This window comes from Salvelinus sp. IW2-2015, linkage group LG4q.1:29, assembly GCF_002910315.2.
Source record: "Salvelinus sp. IW2-2015 linkage group LG4q.1:29, ASM291031v2, whole genome shotgun sequence".
Classification (NCBI taxonomy): domain Eukaryota; kingdom Metazoa; phylum Chordata; class Actinopteri; order Salmoniformes; family Salmonidae; genus Salvelinus; species Salvelinus sp. IW2-2015.
The window spans coordinates 38,589,854-38,613,689 of NC_036842.1; the positions used below are offsets into that span (position 1 = coordinate 38,589,854).

Consider the following 23,836-nt stretch of genomic DNA (forward strand, 5'->3'; position numbering starts at 1 on the left):
CCCTCTCCTTCCTCAGGCAGGCCACATTGTGGAGGACAGCACAAGCCACAGTAATATCACATGCCCTAACAGGGCTGACCCTAATTTGTGAAGGCAGTGAAAGCGTGCTTCAGAGGCCAAAGGTCATTTCAACTCTGGCCCTGGTCCTGGCATGCAGGGATGGTAGGCCTGCTGTGCTTCCTGGGGGTCTGTGAAAGGTGTCAGGAGAAAAGGCTGGCAGCCATACCCCCTGTCTCCAGCAACACACCAGAGAATTCACCTGTCAACACAAATCTCTCATTACTACCTCATAAACACAGTATATTCTTGACACAGCCATGAATGGTTATAAATAGGGGTTGTGTGGCTTACCTTGTGATAGGCACTGATAGATTTCAGAGGCCCGAAAGATTCTGGAGTCATGGACTGAGCCAGGCCATTTTGCCACAACATTGCTGATCACACAGTCAGCATTGCAGACCATCTGAAATCATAAGATGAGGAATATTACACCAATCAATGCACATCACTGGCAATGCAGAGTGTTCGTCAATGACAATATCAAAAAGTTATGTTCACCTGAACATTAATGCTGTGAAAGGATTTCCTATTTACAAAATCGGCCTCATGGGCACCTGAGGGGGCTTTTATCCTTATGTGTGTGCAGTCCACTGCACCAATGACATTGGGGAAACCTGTCACACAAAGTAATGAGTATCCTACTATGTGTTAACAGTGTCCTGTAATTTGTAGATCCTCTTACCTGCAATCCTATAGAACTCCTCTTTGATGTCACAGAGCTTCTGTGGCCAGGGAAGGAGATGAAGACATCTGCTAATGCTTTGATAGCCAGACACACACTCCTTATTGTGCGGCAAATTGTGGCCTTGTTCAGCTGTCTGCATCCCCCACTGAGTACAGGAAGGCTCCACTAGCAAAAAAGCGCAAGCCACACAAACCATTTGCTCCACACTCAGTGCATGGCTCCGTGCAGTGCGGTGCTAATCCTGGGACCCAGTAGTCTGCATAGATACCTGATGCCATCTGCAGAAAACCTGTATCTTTCATATAGATGGTCATCAGGAGGCCAGTGGGTCAACCGGTCCCTGAAGACCCTTTCTCGCCTGAAGGCTCTTCTCAGCACAAGTGCTTCTTCATCCACCACATCTCGCACGAATGGGCATGCCATTGCAGAGCAGAAAGGAACACACAATTTGGCCTTCATATAGGCTAGTGGCACACCTGGTGCTGGGGGGTGGGCAAAAGAGGGCGATGCCTTATAACGATGACTTGGTTGTACTGATTGCTGGGAAAATAAAAAAAACTTAGAAAATGCCACGTCCTGTGTGCTCACAATAAAGCTCATATGTCATGGCTCACTTGACTTTACGAGAATATACCTAATTTTTATTTTGAGCTGTGTCATCTTCTTGGAGCTGGGGGAGGAAAGAAAAATAATGATTAATACATTTGTGTTACAGTTAGCATACAGTGTACATTGAAGGCATATCTCACCTCCCTCTCAAGTTTTTTTATTTCAAGGTCCAGTTTCCTAATTGTCCTCTTTTTTATTTCGGACTCCAGTGCAAGATTTTCCATCTTTTTCTTCTTGTACTGAATGTCTATGTCTGCCAGTTCTATTGGCGCCGGAGGTGGTTGCCATACAACTTTCTGATAGCTTGTGAGCTCTGTGAACACAATACAATTAGCGCAGCTGGAATTTGGCAGGAGTGTGGTGTCCTTTTATTAATACGCACTATGTTGCCAGGCTGGTTTTCCCACTGTATAGCATCTGGGTCCTGTAAAAGAAATTAGATTTTTTGATTTTGATGAGGACTCCTCACCATTGTAGAGTAAATAGTACTTTCACAGTCTTAACATGATACCTCATGCCTTCTGGAATCCAGAGAGATGGTCTCCTCCTCATCATCGCTCTCCATCATGTGCTGTGCTGCTGCACTGGGGCCTTCACCCTATCACATTTAATCTGGATTCATATTGAAGCTAGTAGACAAGACATGCCAGGCCTACAGTATGCCTTTGATGGAGTACTCACTGGATCAGCATCGTCTGGTGCTTGTGCTGGTGGCTCTAACAGGAACACAGTGCTGCCAGACACTGCAAGGCAATAGGTAAACCAAAGTCAGACAGTCCAAATTGATTCAATATGAATGTGGTTGTATCCCATGTAGAGATGGAAGCGACATACCATTGAATGAAGCGACGGTCCGGACTCTATGGGGATGGAAACCTCATCATGTCGCCTTGCGTCTTTTCCCCCCCCGGATCCCCTCTAAGACGGCGGGTAATGCACTCTGGCCCCTCGCCACCTTCTATTCTAAGCATGTCCTAAAGCGCCATTTCGTCCTCGTGCACTGGTGCGTAAGAGGTCAGCCTTTCGGCGCATTGCTGACCCGCACCCACCTCCACGTGGCAATCGCTCCGCTTCCTCGTCGGCCATACCGTACGTCACTATTCGACTCTCACTTTCACCAACATCATCTCTGCCTAATCACATGTATCCCAAGACACATGCTTAAGTGAACGGCAGGGCACCTTCTCGTGCGTACAATATGGGATGCTCTCCTGTTGCTTTGCTTAACAATATCAGTCAGGCGACCATACCAGTTCGCAGAATGTTCTCATGATATTTTGCTTTTGACCTGCTGCCCCATATGTCCGTTTGCCATAAGCCACGTTCATATTTAAATCTACACACACACACACACACACACACACACACACACACCACACACACACACACACACCACCACACACACACACACACATTTAATGGAGTCACACTGCAAAAAATTACTTGGTATTTTTGTCTTGTTTTCAGTAAAAATATCAAAAAATTTATCATAGCTTTATACAGTGTGATGGAGTTACTTTACACAATTTCACTCATAACTGCAGTGCATTTCAATTAAAAATTTAACCGTTTCATAATTACAGTACAACTGCATTTTTGGAGATGTGAATTAAATATTTGAATTGTAATTGTGATGTTTCAGCGGAGCGGTGAGTGTGTAATTGTGCACTACTTACGCATTCAGGCGGTCTGCAATACTTTGCCACGCTTTTTCTCTTTGCTTTATCACTGTGGCGGTGTTGCCTTTCTTCTTAATTATATCTTTTACCTCCTCGTATGCCTCCATGAGGATTTGTGCTTCCGACGGGGAAAAGTACGCGGCTCTAGTTGCCATGGTAAATCAGTTAATCTGTGATCTGTGGCGGGGTCTATTTGAGTGAGCCGTGAGCGCGCACCTATCCAGGATTGGTTTCACCTGGCTTAATGAATCCGTGTCTGCTCATCCTGGCTTGGTCTTTGTGCAACCAATTAAGCCTGGACGCACATGTTTTGGCTTCATTGAGCTCAGCTGAGTCATTTATCCCGGATGTCTTAATTCTACTTTTGTGCAACAGGCCCCAGGTATCAAACATTAGAATTTCGATTCATAACAGATTTCCCCCATGTGATCAAAACACTCGAGGCAGGATGTATTTACGAGTTTCCCCGTTTGCCTTGAATGATAATCAAACGGTCATAGCGGTGGGGTTTTGTAGTTTGGCGCCAAGAGTTGTAAACTGCATCACAGTAGGTTTCTTACCCTGTGAGKAATAATAATGATGGCCTCAAAAATACATTGGTTGTGCTACTGGTTTATGTTTCATTGTTAGTTACTGTTATTGTTAAAAGATGCACATTATCAAAAGCTTGAAAGCAATCTCATTGACCCCACTTTTACGTTTACAATCAAGTCCAGGGTCAGCACTTTTGATTGGAAAGGTAAGTTACTAATTGCACTGCACCTCTACATGTTTTCATTATGAGATCGTTTTTTATTTTTTTTATTAGGTCATTCCAATAAATTGCCATCTAAAATCTAATAAAATMTCATTTTTCACATGCTTCGTAAACAACAGGTGTAGACTAACAGTGAAATGCCTACTTACGGGCCCTTCKCKATATTGCAGAGAGAAAAATATAGAAAAATAATAACACAAGGAATAAATACACAATGAGTAACGATKATTTAGCTATATATACACAGGGTACCCGTGCCTAGTCGACGTGCAGGGGTATCTAACATTGTGCATACCTGTAACAATGCAGCAATCTTTGATTCAATATTTATTTATTTATATATTCTTAATTCCTTTACTTTAGATGTGTTTGTATTGTTGTGAAATTGTTAGATGTTACTGTTATTAAGATATTACTGCACTGTTAGAGCTAGAAACACACGCATTTCGCGAAACACGCAATAACATATGCGAAACACGTATGTGGCAAATAAAAATCGATTTGATTAGATTTTTTTTTTTAAATACACAACGGTATCAAAACTACGAAATATAATCTATTTATACTGATTCAGATCAAAATGTAAAATTATGACAAATAYTTGAATAAATATGGTTTAGTAGCCTGGAAACTGGATTACCTTCATAGGTCTCAGGCTGACTGTCACCCGGTCCAGTTCAATAACATACACCAACCACCAGAGACCAGTGTTGTACCTTTGCCTGGGTCCCAAAGTACATCATGRACTCTACTCGGAAACTGCAATACTGCAATTGAATGTCACATTGTCATGTTTAGACAGTGTGCTATGGTAAAAATACAACTTCCCTTCCACCCCAACAGTTGCTACTGAGAGGCAAAGGATTCTAAATGATTTGTTAGAATGATCTATTTTGGGAGAGACAATTCAAATTGCTGCAGGATTTCCTTTTTCAAATTAAACGCATCAAATAATGTGACAATAATATTCAGTTTTTCATCAAAATAATATTTTTTGCGAGCTAACATGATGTATTAAAAAGATTTACATATGTCGCAAGAGAAAATATATAGTTCGCCTTTATTAAACTCGACAGATAATATTCCATCAATGGCTGTCGATTTGACTCGTTTGACTGCTAGGATTTAAAATAAATCCCCTTTGCGCATGTGCAAAACAATAGATAAATCCATCAGTTGAGTTTGAGTGATGAAAGTTGGACAGAGGATTTACGAAATCTTACTTTTACGAATTTAAAAGAACGAATGTTATTTCTGGCAATTGTGTCTCATTCTGTGCCAGATGTTATACAAACCGTTACTTAGGAATAATGCAAATAGTTAGGCCTATTTGCGTGATTGACTTGTCATTTCAATAGGCCTAGGCTACTGAATAAAACCTCAGTTTATGATTGTAATTCAACTTTGCCATGGTTTGCTGAGCTAGATGCAGGGAGCCTATAGCCTATAGCCCTAGATAGCCTCCAGTAGCCWAGGCAAGATGTAATTAACATGAACGATTTAGCAGTTTGCATAGTTCAAATTGACAGACTCATTTATTCAATCTAAATAGCGAGGCGTTTTCGAGGTAAGAAGGGCTTGTGTTATCCAATATCCTACTGGAATAGCCTACTGAGGATGGGGTCATAATTTCAATCAAATATGAATAATATGGAAATTAACTGAATATGCTCGTCAACAACAGCCAGTTTTTATTTTTATTTTTTATAACCTGTAGCCGAATCTGATTGACAGTTACGYTCAATCTAATGCATTCTAACAACAGCTGGTCGGCAATTGCGATAGAGCTGTGACCATGATCACAATTGATAGCTTTCAATTGAATTAACTAAACATGGCTATTAATAATTMCATAATAACACAAGGCTACGACAGCAATAAACTGAAGTTGTAGGCTATTTATTAAATCCGTTTGCCAGCTCCATGCAAATGTATCATTCTACYCATTTAATGTCAGTTTCATTGTGTGAAACAGAAGCAAATGTAATGTGACGGAGTTCCATAAACTCCATTTCAAATTTTAACTGGCTTGATACGGTTTTACATAAGCAAAGTCGAGATTAGAGTGGAGTTAAAAACACTTCTTCCATCTAATTTKTCTAATGCGCTCTAGTGCGTCCAAAGTAGGTTTGAAAGTTTTTCAGTGCATTTTTGTCACCTTTAGTTCTTGATGGGCATCAGTTCTAGCATGTTTGTTTTTAAAGGAAAAAGGGTTATAGCAATGGTTCCCAAACTAGGGGTCACGAACCCATTTGCGGTCGCCTGATATGAAAATGAGATCGCGGGAGAATTTCCAAAATCCTGAGACTTTTTCCACATTTTGTTACATTACAGTCTTATTCTAAAATAGTTTTTCATTCTAAAATAGTTTTTCAATCTACACACAATACTCCATAATGACAACGTGAAAACAACAGGTTTTTAGACATTTTTGCTATGTTTCCTCCAGACGTGAAGCTTGGCATTCAGGCTAAAGAGTTCAATCTTGGTTTCATCAGACCAGAGAATCTTGTTTCTCAAGGTCTGAGAGTCCTTTAGGTGCCTTTTAGCAAACTCCAAGTGGGCTTTCATGAACCTCCTGCACCTCAGACTCCTGGAGCGGGCCAGCCACCACCGGCCTGAGGAGAGACACATGGAAAGAGGATCCGTGGGGCGACGCACAATTGGCATAGCGTCGTCCGGGTTAGGGAGGGTTTGGCCGGTAGGGATATCCTTGTCTCAGTATGTAAAAAAAATAAAATAATAATAATAATAAAAAATAAAAATAAAATAATAATATTATAATAAAATGTATGCACTCTACTGTAAGTCGCTCTGGATAAGAGCGTCTGCTCTTGGCCGGTAGGGATATCCTCTGTCTCTTATACACATCTAGATGTGTATAAGAGACAGGGGCACGAACGCTGCCCACTCCCCCGGCCGGTCCTGGCAATAAGACCTCAGAAACCTACCCACATCCTGGTTAACTCTCTCCACCTGCCCGTTACTCTCGGGATGAAAACCTGAGGTAAGGCTGACCGAGACCCCCAGATGTTCCAAGAACGCCCTCCAGACCCTCGACGTGAACTGGGGACCCCGATCAGACACTATATCCTCAGGCACCCCGTAGTGCCGGAAGACGTGTGTAAACAGGGCCTCCGCAGTCTGTAGGGCCGTAAGGCTGTCTCTTATACACATCTAGATGTGTATAAGAGACAGCTAGAAGGGAGAGAGATTAGTGGAGGAGTGGCGGAGCGAGTTCTGAGCCATCTCTGCCCAGGGCACGAACGCTGCCCACTCCCCCGGCCGGTCCTGGCAATAAGACCTCAGAAACCTACCCACATCCTGGTTAACTCTCTCCACCTGCCCGTTACTCTCGGGATGAAAACCTGAGGTAAGGCTGACCGAGACCCCCAGATGTTCCAAGAACGCCCTCCAGACCCTCGACGTGAACTGGGGACCCCGATCAGACACTATATCCTCAGGCACCCCGTAGTGCCGGAAGACGTGTGTAAACAGGGCCTCCGCAGTCTGTAGGGCCGTAGGGACACCGGGGAAAGGGAGGAGACGACAGGACTTAGAAAAACGATCCACAACGACCAGGATCGTGGTGTTACCCTGTGAAGGAGGAAGATTGGTCAGGCAATCTACCGACAAGTGCGACCACGGCCGTTGTGGAATGGGTAAGGGTTGTAACTTACCTCTCGGCAGGTGCCTAGGAGCCTTACACTGGGCGCACACCGAGCAGGAGGAAACATAAACCCTTACATCCTTAGCCAAAGTGGGCCACCAGTACTTCCCACTAAGACAGCGCACCGTCCGACCGATCCCAGGATGACCAGAGGAGGGTGACGTGTGGGCCCAATAGATCAGCCGGTCGCGGACTGCAGACGGAATGTACAGACGCCCAGCTGGACACTGGAGGGGAGCGGGCTCTGCACGTAACGCCTGCTCAATGTCCGCGTCCAGCTCCCACACTACCGGCGCCACCAGGCAAGAGGCGGGGAGTATGGGAGTAGGATCCATGGGCCGCTCCTCTGTGTCATACAGCCGGGACAATGCGTCTGCCTTAACGTTCTGGGAGCATGGTCTGTAGGAAAGGGTAAACACAAAACGGGTGAAAAACATGGCCCACCTTGCCTGGCGAGGGTTCAGTCTCCTCGCCGCCCGGATGTACTCCAGATTGCAGTGYTCAGTCCAGATGAGAAAAGGGTGTCTAGCCCCCTCAAGCCAATGTCTCCATGCCTTCAAGGCCTTGATGACAGCCAACAGCTCCCGGTCCCCCATATCATAGTTTCGCTCCGCCGGGCTGAGCTTCTTCGAGAAGAAGGCACAGGGGCGGGCGGAGCTTCTGTGGCGTACCCGAGCGCTGAGAGAGCATAGCTCCTATCCCAGCCTCGGACGTGTCCACCTCCACTATGAACGCCAAAGAGGGATCCGGATGGGCCAGCACGGGAGCCGAGGTAAACAGCCCTCAGGTGACTAAAAGCCCTGTCCGCTTTAGCTGATCCCTAAACTATAGGCTAAAGCTCTATCAATAAAATTCCCAGCCGTGCCTGAATCGACGAGCGCCTTATGTTTGGAATGCGGGGAAAACTCAGGGAACGTGACAGTCACAAACATATGTGCAACAGAGGGCTCTGGGAGAGAATGGTGCCGGCTCACCTGGGGTGACGCCAGAGCGTCATGCCTACTGCCTCAATTCCCAGAGGAACCAACGGCAGTGTGACCTCTGCGGCCACAGATGGTGCACGAGCGGGAACCCCCTCCGGTCTCCCTGCGCACCGCCCCTCCCAGCTCCATGGGTATCGGAGAGGGGGTGCGGGAGGATGGAACCACCAGACCCCGATCTGAACGTCCACGAGTAGCCAGCAGGTTGTCCAGCCAGATGGACAGGTCCACCAGCTGGTCAAACGTGAGGGTGGTGTCTCTGCAGGCCAGCTCCCGACGGACGTCCTCGCGCAGACTGCAGCGGTAATGGTCGATCAGGGCCCTGTTGTTCCATCCCGCGCCGGCAGCCAGGGTCCTAAACTCCAGGGTGAACTCCTCAAACTGGTCCAATGCCACATTTGCCTCTGACCTCGCCATGATGGATAATCCTCCATTTTGAAAATGTTGTGCAACTTTTGAGAAGTCCAGATAATACATTTATTACAACGTTATTAGAAAGATGTCATATTTTGGTTTTCTGGTCAGAGAAAGCATTTAGCTAAACTTTGCTACTTTTWAAAAAAAATCCTCAGAGACCGAAACCTTTCCCGAAACTTGGTGTGCAGCATCTATAGACCAAGATCATTGTAAGTTGATACCTTGAACGTCATAGCTGCTGTGAATCAATGAAGTTGAGTGAGTGTGTGGTCTTTTCAAATGCTCTTGGAGGGTTGGAGCCTCCTGCTGGCTCTGAAGATTGACCTGGAATTTTAATTTAATTGATGGAATTTACAAGGAAAGTGAATTGAATTTGTGGAATTGACCCCAACTCTGACAACTATACAACGTAGATTTGAGATATGTAATCGCTGTCTATCTGAGTCACTTGAAACTTTATTTTTACATAACTTCCTGTTTCAGTGTTTCCTCATTGTGGATCCGTTCAGTATGATCTAGCCGATCAGCGCTTCTGTGTGACAGAAGAGACCAGTCAATTGCTTCAACAACTAAGGTAGGATGGAAGTGAAACTGTAAGTCTCTATGTTTTTTAAATGTTCATTATACACTGACTGTACAACACATTAAGGACACCTGCTCTTTCCATGGCATAAAATCCAAGATGGTGTAGCAGTTAGACGTCTTTGTCCTTCGTCTTGTCTCGTCCCATGTACAGTGGGGAGAACAAGTATTTGATACACTGCCGATTTCGCAGGTTTTCCTACTTACAAAGCATGTAGAGGTCTGTTATTTTTATCATAGGTACACTTCAACTGTGAGAGACGGAATCTAAAACGGAATCTAAAATCCAGAAAATCACATTGTATGATTTTTAAGTAATTCATTTGCATTTTATTGCATGACATAAGTATTTGATACATCAGAAAAGCAGAACTTAATATTTGGTACAGAAACCTTTGTTTGCAATTACAGAGATCATACGTTTCCTGTAGTTCTTGACCAGGTTTGCACACACTACAGCAGGGATTTTGGCCCACTCCTCCATACAGACCTTCTCCAGATCCTTCAGGTTTRGGGGCTGTCGCTGGGCAATACGGACTTTCAGCTCCCTCCAAAGATTTTCTATTGGGTTCAGGTCTGGAGACTGGCTATGCCACTCCAGGACCTTGAGATGCTTCTTACGGAGCCACTCCTTAGTTGCCCTGGCTGTGTATTTTGGGTCGTTGTCATGCTGGAAGACCCAGCCACAACCCATCTTCAATGCTCTTAGGAGGTTGTTGGCCAAGATCTCGCGATACAAGGCCCCATCCATCCTCCCCTCAATACGGTGCAGTCGTCCTGTCCCCTTTGCAGAAAAGCATCCCCAAAGAATGATGTTTCCACCTCCATGCTTCACGGTTGGGATGGTGTTCTTGGGGTTGTACTCATCCTTCTTCTTCCTCCAAACACGGCGAGTGGAGTTTAGACCAAAAAGCTTTATTTTTGTCTCATCAGACCACATGACCTTCTCCCATTCCTCCTCTGGATCATCCAGATGGTCATTGGCAAACTTCAGACGGGCCTGGACATGCGCTGGCTTGAGCAGGGGGACCTTGCGTGCGCTGCAGGATTTTAATCCATGACMGCYTAGTGTGTTACTAATGGTTTTCTTTGAGACTGTGGTCCCAGCTCTCTTCAGGTCATTGACCAGGTCCTGCCGTGTAGTTCTGYGCTGATCCCTCACCTTCCTCATGATCATTGATGCCCCACGAGGTGAGATCTTGCATGGAGCCCCAGACCGAGGGTGATTGACCGTCATCTTGAACTTCTTCCATTTTCTAATAATTGCGCCAACAGTTGTTGCCTTCTCACCAAGCTGCTTGCCTATTGTCCTGTAGCCCATCCCAGCCTTGTGCAGGTCTACAATTTTATCCCTGATGTCCTTACACAGCTCTCTGGTCTTGGCCATTGTGGAGAGGTTGGAGTCTGTTTGATTGAGTGTGTGGACAGGTGTCTTTTATACAGGTAACGAGTTCAAAAGGTGCAGTTAATACAGGTAATGAGTGGAGAACAGGAGGGCTTCTTAAAGAAAAACTAACAGGTCTGTGAGAGCCGGAATTCTTACTGGTTGGTAGGTTATCAAATACTTATGTCATGCAATAAAATGCAAATTAATTACTTAAAAATCATACAATGTGATTTTCTGGATTTTTGTTTTAGATTCTGTCTCTCACAGTTGAAGTGTACCTATGATAAAAATAACAGACCTCTACATGCTTTGTAAGTAGGAAAACCTGCAAAATCGGCAGTGTCTCAAATACTTATTCTCCCCACTGTATATATCTTTTTCTTCGCATTCTTTTTAATATTTTTCCTAAACCTCAACTTCAAAATACTCTCCTGCAACCCGCCTCACCCAATGTGGTGTGGAACGTTTTTTTCTTCTAAAGTATTTCTATTTACCTCCGAACTGGAATACCTCAACTGAAGCTAGCTAGCTAACTAGCTACCAGCTATCAGCTATCAGTCAGCTAACCTTTAGCTCAGAAAGCTCTTGCCAGTTCGTACAACGCGTTTCAAACCAGAGCATACTGGACCTATTTARCTCTCCATATCCCAGGATTCCTACCGCAAACTCTGTACCCTTTTAACTGGATCATGGCAGCTAGCTAACCGCAACCCGGGTTGACTACTCCTGGCTAACGTTTCCATCACGGAGAAAGCACCAACTAGCCTGGGGCTAGCCAATGCTAGACCCATCTCCCGGCTAGGGCTCCTGGGCTACACCTGAAGCCCACTCCTTGGCTACAATATCCGGACCCCTTCTACTGCCGGTATGGGGCACGGAACCCCGCCGATCCTTCACGACTGGAATACCGACATAATCTGCCCGAGGATTCCAACAGGCCCCTCAGGTGCGACGTCCCCTGAAGGCCCATTCTGCTAACCGCGGCCTGCTAGCTATCTATAGCAAATTGGACTGTTAGCTGATCCATTGGCCAGTTTCTTGGACCACTATTCCCATTTTGCCAATTTGACTTGGACCCCTCTGCTACTTGGAACCCTACTAATTACACGACATGTCTATCGACCTCACCGCACGAGGAGGCAAAAACAGACTTTTCCCCCATCGAGACGTCCCTCTAAGGCCCTTATGCTAGCTTGCAAGCCCCGGCCTGCTAACTGTCTGAATCGCTGTGTCCCCATATCCACTGCACTGAGGCTAGGAAACACTGTCACTACCGATAAATCCACAATAATTGAGAATTTAAATAAGCATTATTCTACGGCTGGCCATGCTTTCCACCTGGCTACCCGTACCCCGGTCAACAGCACTGCGCTCCCCACAGCAACTCGCCCAAACCTCCCCCACTTCTCCTTCACCCAAATCCAGATAGCTGATGTTCTGAAAGAGCTGCAAAATCTGGACCCCTACAAATCAGCCGGGCTAGACAATCTGGACCCTCTCTTTCTAAAATTATCTGCCGAAATTATTGCAACCCCTATTACTAGCCTGTTCAACCTCTCTTTCGTATCGTCTGAGATTCCCATAGATTGGAAAGCTGCGGCGGTCATAKCCCTCTTCAAAGGGGGAGACACTCTAGACCCAAACTGCTACAGACCTATATCTATTCTACCCTGCCTTTCTAAGGTCTTTGAAAGCCAAGCTAACAAAAAGATTACCAACCATTTTGAATCTCACCGTACCTTCTCCACTATGCAATCTGGTCATGGGTGCACCTCAGCCACGCTCAAGGTCCTAAACGATTTCATAACCGCCATCGATAAGAGACATTACTGTGCAGCCATATTCATCGACCTGGCTAAGGCTTTCGACTCTGTCAATCACAGCATTCTTATTGGCAGACTCAACAGCCTTGGTTTCTCAAATGAGTGCCTCGCTTGGTTCACCAACTACTCCGATAGAGTTCAGTATGTCAAATCGGAGGGCCCGGACCTCTGGCAGTCTCTATGGGGGTGCCACAGGGTTCAATTCTCGGGCCGACTCTCTTCTCTGTATACATCAATGATGTCGCTCTCGGTGCTGGTGATTCTTTGATTCACCTCTACGCAGACGACACCATTCTGTATACCTCTGGCCCTTCGTTGGACACTGTGTTAACTAACCTCCAGATGAGCTTCAATGCCATACAACTCTCCTTCCGTGGCCCCCAACTGCTCTAAAATGCAAGTAAAACTAAATGCATGCTCTTCAACCGATCGCTGCCCACACTTGCCTGCCCGTCCAGCATCACTACTCTGGACGGTTCTGACTTAGAATATGTGGGCAACTACAAATCCCTAGGTGTCTGGTTAGACTGTAAACTCTCCTTCCAGACACATTAAACATCTCCAATCCAAAATTAAATCTAGAATCGGCTTCCTATTTCGCAACAAAGCATCCTTCACTCATGCTGCCTAACATACCCTCATAAAACTGAAAATCCTACCGATCCTCGACTTCGGCGATGTAATTTACAAAATAGCCTCCAACACTCTACTCAACAAATTGGATGCAGTCTATCGCAGTGCCATCCGTTTTGTCACCAAAGCCCCATATACTACCCACCACTGCGACCTGTATGATCTCGTTGGCTGGCCCTCGCTTCATACTTGTCGCCAAACCCACTGGCTCCAGGTCATCTATAAGTCTCTGCTAGGTAAAGCCCCACCTTATCTCAGCTCACTGGTCACCATAGCAGCACTCATACGTAGCACGCGCTCCAGCAGGTATACCTCACTGGTCACCCCCGAAGCCAATTCTTCCTTTGGCCGCCTCTCCTTCCAGTTCTCTGCTGCCAATGGCTGGAACGAACTGCAAAAATCTCTGAAACTGGAGACTCTTACCTCCCTCACTAGCTTTAAGCACCAGCTGTCAGAGCAGCTCACAGATCACTGCACCTGTACATAGCTCATCTGTAAATAGCCCATCCAATCTTCCTCATCCCATACTGTATTTATTTATCTTGCTCCTTTGCACCCCAGTATCTGAATTTGCACATTCATCTTCTGCACATCCTACCATTCTCCAGTGTTTAATTGCTATATTGTAATTTCTTTGCCACCATGTCCTATTATTGCCTTACCTCTCTTATCCTACCTCATTTGCACATGCTGTATATAGATTTTTCTACTGTATTATTGATTATGTTTGTTTTTTCCATGTGTAACTCTGTGTTGTTGTATGTGTTGAACTGCTTTGCTTTATCTTGGCCAGGTCGCAGTTGCAAATGAGAACTTGTTCTCAACTAGCCTACCTGGTTAAATAAAGGTTAAATAAAAAAATAAACATAGACTGACCAGGTGAATCCTGGTGAAAGCTTTGATCCCTCATTGATTTCTCTTGTTAAATCCACTTCAATCAGTGTAGATGAAGAGGAGGAGACAGATTAAAGAAGGATTTTTAAGCCTTGAGGAAATTGAAACATGTGCCATTTAGAGGGTGAATGGGTAAGACAAAATATTTAAGAACTGTCTAGAACTGCAACGCTGCTGGGTTTTTCCAACTCAACCGTTTCCCGTGTGTATCAGAATGGTCCACCACCCAAAGGACATCCAGCCAACTTGACACAACCGTGGGAAGCATTGGAGTCAACCCGGGCCAGGGAATCTGTCCCATAGTGTGTTTGATTCTGTTGATTGGGTCTGTTCGAATGGGTGGTCTTTTTAAAATTATTATCATGACTATTGTTATTGATTGGGTTATCTTCTGTTTACAACCAGAAGTGAGATTAAACAGTCTCTTCCCAGTCACAGCAACACAGTGTCCTAGCCCTCCATTAACAGTCTCTTCCCAGTCACAGCAACACAGTGTCCTAGCCTTCCACCATTTCCAGCCAGACCCTGTCGTATATTCAGACAAAATGTCATCAGACTTTGTGCTGATGGGAATTTAGAGCTTCCTTCTGATTAATTTGTTGTGCCAAAATAGTTACGATCACAACTAACTTCCTTTTCTCAGTGATTGGCAATGGCTCCTGTTCCTGTGCTGCTGCTGGCCACTCTGGAGGAGTTGGTTGAAGCAGAATTGAAGACATTTAAATGGCACCTGKCCCAGGACCTGGTGGAAGGCTTTCCTCACATCCCAGTGAGCCAGCTGGAGAACACTGACAGACTGGACACTATAAAGAAGATGGTGGAGACCTACGGTCCTGAGGGAACTGTGAAGATCTCACTGGAGATCCTGAGGAAAATGAGCCAGAACCAACTGGCTGAAACGCTAAAGAACGAGTATGATGAGGGTGAGACAACAGAACCAGCAGGTTAGTGGACTGTAAAACAATACAAAGCAGATAAGAGATCACTGATTTTGCATAGCAGGTAACATAAAGGAGGAACTAGCAAGAGTACAATAAAACAAAACAGTATTTTTCTTTGTTTCCCAGAGTGCTCCTTTGGTTCTAGAGGTAAGCTTAATGAATCAAGAAAACACCCGTTGGACCAAAGTGATGTTGTAAACAGTTTTTTGGGGGGCTGAGAAGTCCAGGTAATACATTTATTAAAACGTTATGAGAAAGACGTCATATTTTGGTTATCTGTTCAGAAAAACTGATAATTGACTGGTTTCTAGAAAGCATTTAGCTAAACCTTTTACAACCTAACCAAAAGACATCATGACGACGTCATATTGCAGCCAGTTTTATCCGCTGGACAGGCTCTAGTTATTGCACTCTGACTGATCCAATCCAGACACAAACACAAAGTTATCATGACCGTAATAAACCTAAGATTAGTTTTTTCCTTGCAGTCGAAGACAAACTGAAATGCTATCTCAAGAAGAAGTACGGCTGTATATATGAGGGGACGTCAAAGGAAGGGGATTTTATCTATCTAAATCAGATCTTCACTGAGCTCCGTGTGTTCGAGGGGGCCTGGGGAGGGGTCAGAGATGAGCATGAGGTCATACATCTGAACATCAGAACACCAGCCACAGGAGAGACCACTGTTGAAGTCAAAAACATTTTCAAACAACAGTCCGATCAAAAGAAGCCAATCAGAACAGTTCTAACGCAGGGCATTGCCGGTGTAGGAAAGACTGTCTCTATTCAGAAGTTTATTCTAGACTGGGCAGAAGAAAAGGAGAACCAGGACATTGGTTTCATCTTTCCACTTCCTTTTCGCCAAATCAACTCTAATATAGGGGAAGACGACTGCAGTCTAAATGAACTGCTTCATCAATTCTTCCCTGACATGGAACCAATCAAGAGTCTAAGGAACAAGTCTAAAGTTCTGTTCATATTTGACGGTCTGGACGAGTGTCGACTCCGTCTAGACTTCAACAATAAGGTCCTGACAGATGAAACAAAGCCAGCCTCTCTGGACGAATTGATCACAAACCTGATCACAGGTGAGCTTCTGCCTTATGCTCTCATCTGGATAACCTCCCGGCCTGCAGCAACCAGTAAGATCCCTCGAAAATACATCCAGCAGTGGACAGAGGTACGAGGGTTCAATGACCCACAGAAGGACGAGTACTTCAGGAAAAAAATCAGTGATGACAACCTGGCCAGCAGAATTATCACACACATGAAGTCATCGAGGAGCCTACACATAATTTGCCACATACCAGTGTTCTGTTGGATATCAGCCACTGTTCTAGAGAAACTGTTGGGTGAAGCAGAGAGAAGAAAGATACCTAAGACTCTGACTGAGATGAACATACATTTCCTGATCTTTCAGATAGACAGAATGAGAGAAGCAGAAAATTCCACAGGAAGTGACAGCATAGTCCTTAAACTTGGAGAGCTGGCATTCCGTCAGCTGGAGAAGGGACATCTTATCTTCTACAAGGAAGACCTGAGAGAGTGTGGCATTGATGTCACAGAAGCATCAGTGTACTCAGGTTTATGCACTGAGATCTTTAAGATGGAGGGAAGGACGTGTCAGAAAACTATGTTCAGCTTTGTGCATCTGAGCATCCAGGAGTTTCTTGCTGCTGTATACGTGTTTTTCACATTCATAAACTGCAATGAGAACCCACTGGTCAAACAGAACACCCTTGTCAAACTTTTGAAATGTCGGAAACACCAACAACCTATGATTGACTTATACAAGAGTGCAGTAGATCAGGCCTTACAGAGTGAGAATGGACACCTGGACCTTTTCCTCCGCTTCCTTCTGGGCCTCTCACTGGAGTCAAATCAGACTCTCCTACAAGGCCTACTGAACCAGACAGGAAGAAGCTCACAGACCAATGAGAACATAATTGAATACATCAAGAAGAAGATCAGGAAGAATCCCTCTCCAGAGAGATGCATCAATCTGTTTCACTGTCTGAATGAACTCAATGACCATTCTCTGGTGGAGGAGATCCAAACCTACCTGAGCTCAGGAAGTCTTTCAGAGGCCGAACTTTCACCTGCACAGTGGTCAGCTCTGGTGTTTGTGTTGCTGACTTCAGAAGAGGACCTGGATGTGTTTGACCTAAAGAAATACTCCAGATCAGAGGAGGGTCTTCTGAGGTTGTTGCCAGTGGTCAAAGCGTCCAGAATAGCTCTGTGAGTTCCTGTATTAACTTCATGCTCAATATTAATTGGAAATCTATTCAAAAATCCAACAACTAATAAGTCATTATAATTAATAAGGCATTTTAATGATAATGGATGAATAATTTAAGAACCCTAAAGGAGATCCTTTAAAGGGGCAATCCAGGATTGGTACATTTATTTTTGGAATTTTGTATTAATCATATATAGGCATTGATTCTTGAAGAATATAACTTATAAATGGCTCATGAGCTTAGTTCTTATCCCATCAGAACCCAACATATAAACTTGTTTTACTCCATTGTTTGTAAACAATGTAATTGTAAACTGTATCACTTTAAAAATATGGTTAAAATTATGATTTTGATCTCATGGATCTATGAATTTGAGTGGCAAAAAAAAATCCGGCCCCATCCATAACTGGATTTCTGTTAGAATCAAGTAGATTTCAGTTCAATGTGCATGTATATACAGTACCAGTCAAAAGTTTGGACACACATACTCATTCCAGGGTTTTTCTTTATTTGTACTATTTTCTACATTGTAGAATATTAGTGACGACATCAAAACTATGAAATAACACATATGGAATCATGTAGTAACCAAAAAAGTGTTAAACAAATGTATATTTAAGATTCTTCATAGTAGCCACCCTTTGCCTTGATGACAGTTTCGCACTCTCTTGGCATTCTCTCAGCCAGCTTCACCTGGAATGCTTTTCCAAAAGTCTTGAAGGAGTTCCCACATATGCTGAGCACTTGTTGGCTGCTTTTCCTTCACTCTGTAGTCCAACTCATCCCAAACCATCTCAATTGGGTTGAGGTCGGGTGATTGTGGGGGTCAGGTCATCTGTTGCAGCACTCCATCACTCTCCTTCTTGGTCAAACAGCCCTTACACAGCCTGGAGGTGTGTTGGGTCATTGTCCTTTTGTCCTGGTTAAGTGTGCCTTGAATTCTGTAAATAAATCACAGACAGTGTCACCATCAAGACACCCCCACACCATCACACCTCCTCCTCCATGCTTCACGGTGGGAACTACACATGCAGAGATCATCCATTCACCTACTCTGCGTCTCACAAAAGACACGGTGGCTTGAACCAAAAATCTCAAATTTGGACAGATTTCCAATGGTCTAATGTCCATTGCCCGTGTTTCTTGGCCCAAACAAGTGTCTTCTTCTTATTGGTGTCCTTTAGTAGTGGTTTCTTTGCAGCAATTCGACCATGAAGGCCTGATTCATGCAGTCTCCTCTGAACAGTTAATGTTGAGATGTGTCTGTTACTTGAACTCTGTGAAGCATTTATTTAAGCTGCAATTTCTGAGGCTGGAAACTCTAATGAACTTATCCTCTGCAGCAGAGGTAACTGGGTCTTCCTTTCCTGTGGCGGTCCTCATGAGAGCCAGTTTCATCATAGCGCTCAATGGTTTTTTGCGACTGCACTTGAAGAAACTTTTAAAGTTCTTGAAATTTTCCAGATTGACTGACCTTCATATCTTAAAGTAATGATGGAATATCGTTTCTCTTTGCTTATTTGAGCTGTTCTTGCATAATATGGACTTGGTCTTTTACCAAATAGGGCTATCTTCTGTAACTCACCCCTACCTTGTCACAACACAACTGATTGGCTCAAACACATTAAGAAGGAAAGAAATTCCACAAATTGTGACTACCTCATGAAGCTGGTTGAGAGAATGCCAAGAGTGTGCAAAGCTGTCATCAAGGCAAATGGTGGCTACTATGAAGAATCTCAAATATAAAATATATTTAGATTTGTTTAAAACTTTTTTGGTTACTACATGATTCCATATGTGTTATTTCATAGTATTGATGTCTTCACTAATATTCTACAATGTAGAAAATAGTAAAGTAAAACCCTTGTCTAAACTTTTGTTTGTTTGTATGTTGGATTGTTTTCTTCATTAGGCTGAATGGATGTAACCTCACAGAGAAATGCTGTGAAGCATTGGCCTCAGTTCTCAGCTCAAACACTTGTCACATGAGCGAGCTGGACCTGAGTAAAAACAAGCTGCAGGATTCAGGAGTGATGCTACTCTCTGCTGGACTGGAGAGTTCACATTGTAAACTTGAGACACTGAGGTCAGTTTGGGCTAAAGGAGATATTTAAGCATGATGATCTTGTGTGAGGAATGTGCTTCACATTGTAGCCTACTAGATATTGAGACGAGACGTTAGAATCAGTGGTGTGATGGAAGTAAAAGTACATAAATGCTGTTTACACACTTTTTTACCCCATAAGCATTTACCCACCTATCACAGAAAAATGTAGGGAGCATTGCTTTATTCCCCTAGAACAGAGATCAGCATTTACCCACCAATTGTTTTTTATACCACTGACTGCATTGAATCTGGGAGATTGTATATCAGAAAACAGACTAATATGATCATAATCATTCTAAATAATTGTACTTCCATTCAAGACTTGTTCCACAGGTCGTCTCCAGCCTTTCTACAGGTTTGCTGTTCTTCATTAGCATCACCGTTTTCGGAGTATTTATTTGTATTTCCTCTTGTTTCGTATCTAGTCTGAAWGGATGTCACCTCACAGAGATAAGCTGTAAAATGTTGTCTTCAGCCCTCACGTCTTCACACCTGAGAGTGCTGGACCTGAGTGATAACAAGCTGCAGGATTCAGGAATGAAGCTGCTCTCTGCTGGACTTGCGACTCCACACTGTAAACTGGAGACACTGAGGTCAGTTTGGGCTAATGGAGATATTTAAGCATGATGATCAATGTTTAAGGAATGTGCTTAAACGTTTGGGCTCGATAACTGAGCATCTAGTTTTAGGAAGCCATAATAATGGGCTGTTGCCTTCCACTCACTGAAGATGGATAGAAGCTTCAGTAACAGTAAGGGGCGGCAGGTAGCCTGGGGGTTAGAGAGTTGGGCCAAAAGGTTGCTAGATGGAATCCCCAAGCTAACAAGGTACAAATCTGCCGTTCTGTCCCTGAACAAGGCAGTTAACCCAACTGTTCCTAGGCAGTCATTGTAAATAAGAATTTGTTCTTAACTGACTTGCCTAGTTAAATAAAGGTCAAATAAAAAATAAACGGCCAACATGTGTAGTAACACCGTACATGTGTAGTAACACCGTACATGTGTAGTAACACCGTACATGTGTAATAAACCGGGTTTACATGTGTAGATAAAACCGGGTACATGTTGTAGTAACACGTCACATGTCGAGTAACAACCGCACATGTGTAATAACACAGATACCGTACATGTGTAGTAACACCGGCCATGTGTAGTAACACCGTAACATGTGTAGTAACACCGTACATGTGTAGTAAACCGTACAGTCAGCAACAATGTGGTAGTAACACGTAGCATGTGTAGTACACCGTACATGTGTGTAAACACCGCCACATGTGTAGTAACACCGTAACATGTGTAGTAAACACCGACATGTGTAGTAGACATGGAGTAACACCGTACATTGTGTAGTAACACCGACATGTGTAGTAACACCGTACATGTGTAGTAACACCGTACATGTGTAGTAACACCCGCACATGTGTAGTAACACCGACATGTGTAGTAAACCACGTACATGTGTAGTAACACCGTACATGTGGTAGTAACACCGTAAATGTGTAGTAACACCGTAACATGTGTAGTTAACACCGTACAATGGTGTGTAGTAACACCGTACATGTGTAGTAACACCGTACATGTGTAGTAACACCGTACATGTGTAGTAACACCGTACATGTGTAGTAACACCGTAACTACTGATGTGACCCGTAAGAAAAGGAGGCTAATCATCGAAGCGCAGCATTTAGGAATTGTTTGACAATTTTATAGCAATGGAGTTGAGTGTTTTAACTACACACGTGGACTAAGAACAGTCTCTTAATTCATCGTTATTTGAATACAAAAATCTTCCATTCCAGTGCATTTTTATAATGTACAATGTAACAACATTAATATGTTACATAGTAGTTCTATACAAAGTGATATCGAATCCCCGAGCTGACAACTGTTACCAAACCTTTATATAGTAACATTCAGAGTACCATTCAGAGACTTGATATCAGATAGAATTCAACTATTTCCACAGGTTGTCATTCTGTGGAGTCACGAAGGAAGGCTGTGCTTCTCTGGCTTCAGCTCTGAGGTCAAACCCTTTCCATCTGAGAGGGCTGGACCTGAGCTACAATCACCCAGGAGACTCAGGAGTGAGTCTGTTCTCCGCTGGACTGGAGGATACCATGTACAAACTCCAACATGTCAGGTGAGAACTGAATCTGTAAATCTGTCAAATAAAAGGATAAATAGAAATATTACTTGCGATAGAGGAACTTAGTCATGGCGTCTCGACTTACTGTTGAGAGTTAGAATAGTAGGTATAATTTTCGAAAATTGGTTACAGCAATATATATATATWTTTTTGTTGCTTACTTGTTGTTTTTTGCTTACAGTGTTCACCCTGGGGGAGAGGGCTGGTTGTTTAGAAGACGTGAGTTATTATCCTGTTTTTTGTCTGCACATATCATCCAGAAACACCATTGTCTTACGTCAGATGGTGTCACTCCTACGGTAAAAAAATACCTCGACCTGTAACGGCTTCCTTCTGTGGACGAAGGAGAGGACCGAAGCGCAGCGCGGTTAGTGTTCATCATGTTTAATAAAGACAATAAATGTGAACACTACAAAATACAAAACAACAAATGTGAAAAACCGAAACAGTTCTGTCTGGTGTAGACACACGAAGACAGACGACAACCACCCACAAAATCCAACACAAAACAGGCTACCTAAATATGGTTCCCAATCAGAGACAATGACTAACACCTGCCTCTGATTGAGAACCATATCAGGCCAAACACAGAAATAGAAAAACATAGATAAACAAACATAGACTGCCCACCCCAACTCACGCKCTGACCATACTAAATAAAGACAAAAACAAAGGAAATAAAGGTCAGAACGTGACACAACCAAGATACGAGACTGTAAGTGTAGTAGGCAAGTGTTGCTCTGACGTAAGATAATGGATTTATTTTTATTGCAATACACCAATTACATCACCAATACATAACTGTATCATGATGTTCTTGTCCTTATCTCCCTCAGTGTACGGCTGTGATCTCACACTGAATCCAAACACAGCACACATATACCTCTCTCTGTCTGAGGAGAACAGGAAGGTGACACGGGTGAAAGAGAAGCAGCCYTATCCTGACCAACCAGGGAGATATGACTACTGGCCCCAGGTGCTGTGTAGAGAGGGTCTGACTGGACGCTGTTACTGGGAGGTAGAGTGGAGTGGGGATTGGGCTCTTATAGCGGTGACATATAAAAGATTATACAAGACGGGAAGGAGTCGGCTTGGAGCCAGGGACACGTCCTGGAGTCTGGACTGCTGCGGTAACAGTTACACTGCCTGGCACAATAATGAAAACACCGACATATCTGTTTCCTCCGCCTCCCACTCCAAAAGAGTAGGAGTGTATCTGGACTGGCAGGCTGGCATTCTGTCCTTCTATAATGTCTCCTCTGACACACTGACCCACCTGCACTCATTCAATACCACATTCACTGAGCCCCTCTACCCAGGGTTTGGGGTTAAGTTTGATTCTTCACTGACCTTGTGTGATGTAGATACCAAAGACTTCAAAGCAACTCAACCATAACAATGTCGTGTTTTCCCACTGTAACCAATCCTACAGGCAATTAGATGAGTAGTGTTGTTTGAWTTAATTTGTGCTGTTGCTCCTACAGTATAATATACATCATATTCAAGGTTTTTGCGACTGCACTTGAAGAAACTTTCAAAGTTCTTGAAATGTTCCAGATTAACTGACCTTCATGTCTTAAAGTAATGATGGACTGTCGTTTCTCTTTGCTTATTTGAGCTGTTCTTGCCATAGTATGGACTTGGTCTTTTCCAAAAAAMAGCTATCTTCTGTACACCACCCCTACTTTGTCACAACACAACTGATTGGCTCAAACGCATTAAGAAGGATATAAATTCCCAAAATGTACTTTAACAAGGCACACCTGTTAATTGAAACGCATTCCAGGTGACTACCTCATGAAGCTGGTTGAGAGAATGCCAAGCATCTGCAAAGCTGTCATCAAGGCAAAGGGTGGCTACTTTGAAGAATATAAAATATTGTTTTGCTTACTACATGATTCCATATGTGTTATTTCATAGTTTTAATGTTTTCCTTATTATTCTGCAATGTAGAAAATATTACAAATAAAGAAAAACCCTTGAATGAGTAGATGTGTCCAAACTTTGGACTGGTACTGTATATAATTTTAAAAAATGGGGGTGGGGGGGATTCAGTCGGGGTCTCAACTTACTGTTGAGAGTTTGAATAGTAGAATACAAAAGATTTGGTAAACTGGTAGCAGCACTTTTCCTCTTGTTGTATGTCACTCACAGACATTCACTTAATTAGCCCATGCCATGTCTAAACATTTTAGATTGGTAAATTAGTCTAGTTAGTATAGCCAGC

General features: G+C 43.7%; 1 protein-coding gene and 2 long non-coding RNA genes across 4 annotated transcripts; 1 reads left to right on the forward strand and 2 right to left on the reverse strand.

The window, feature by feature from the left end:
• Positions 1-232: 232 nt before the first annotated feature.
• LOC139025034 (uncharacterized) lies at positions 233-893 on the reverse strand. The gene is made up of 4 exons (XR_011476468.1): positions 743-893; positions 559-674; positions 352-463; positions 233-259 (listed from the first exon to the last, which is right to left on the reverse strand). It is a non-coding gene; the product is annotated as an uncharacterized lncRNA (long non-coding RNA).
• A 323-nt stretch (positions 894-1,216) lies between these two features.
• On the reverse strand, positions 1,217-1,928 carry LOC139025035 (uncharacterized). 2 transcript variants are annotated; one of them, XR_011476474.1, is made up of 5 exons: positions 1,866-1,928; positions 1,737-1,778; positions 1,495-1,667; positions 1,380-1,415; positions 1,217-1,285 (listed from the first exon to the last, which is right to left on the reverse strand). It is a non-coding gene; the product is annotated as an uncharacterized lncRNA (long non-coding RNA). The 2 variants fall into 2 exon arrangements; XR_011476469.1 differs by having other exon boundaries at positions 1,737-1,905.
• A 12,900-nt stretch (positions 1,929-14,828) lies between these two features.
• Positions 14,829-23,492, forward strand: LOC111961969 (NACHT, LRR and PYD domains-containing protein 3-like). Its single transcript, XM_070442903.1, has 7 exons — positions 14,829-15,120; positions 15,606-17,355; positions 19,270-19,443; positions 19,890-20,057; positions 21,430-21,603; positions 21,791-21,828; positions 22,446-23,492. Exons 1-7 carry the CDS (start codon positions 14,829-14,831, stop codon positions 23,003-23,005), a joined length of 3,156 nt encoding a protein of 1,051 aa, XP_070299004.1. The 3' UTR covers positions 23,006-23,492.
• The last annotated feature ends 344 nt before the right edge of the window (positions 23,493-23,836 follow it).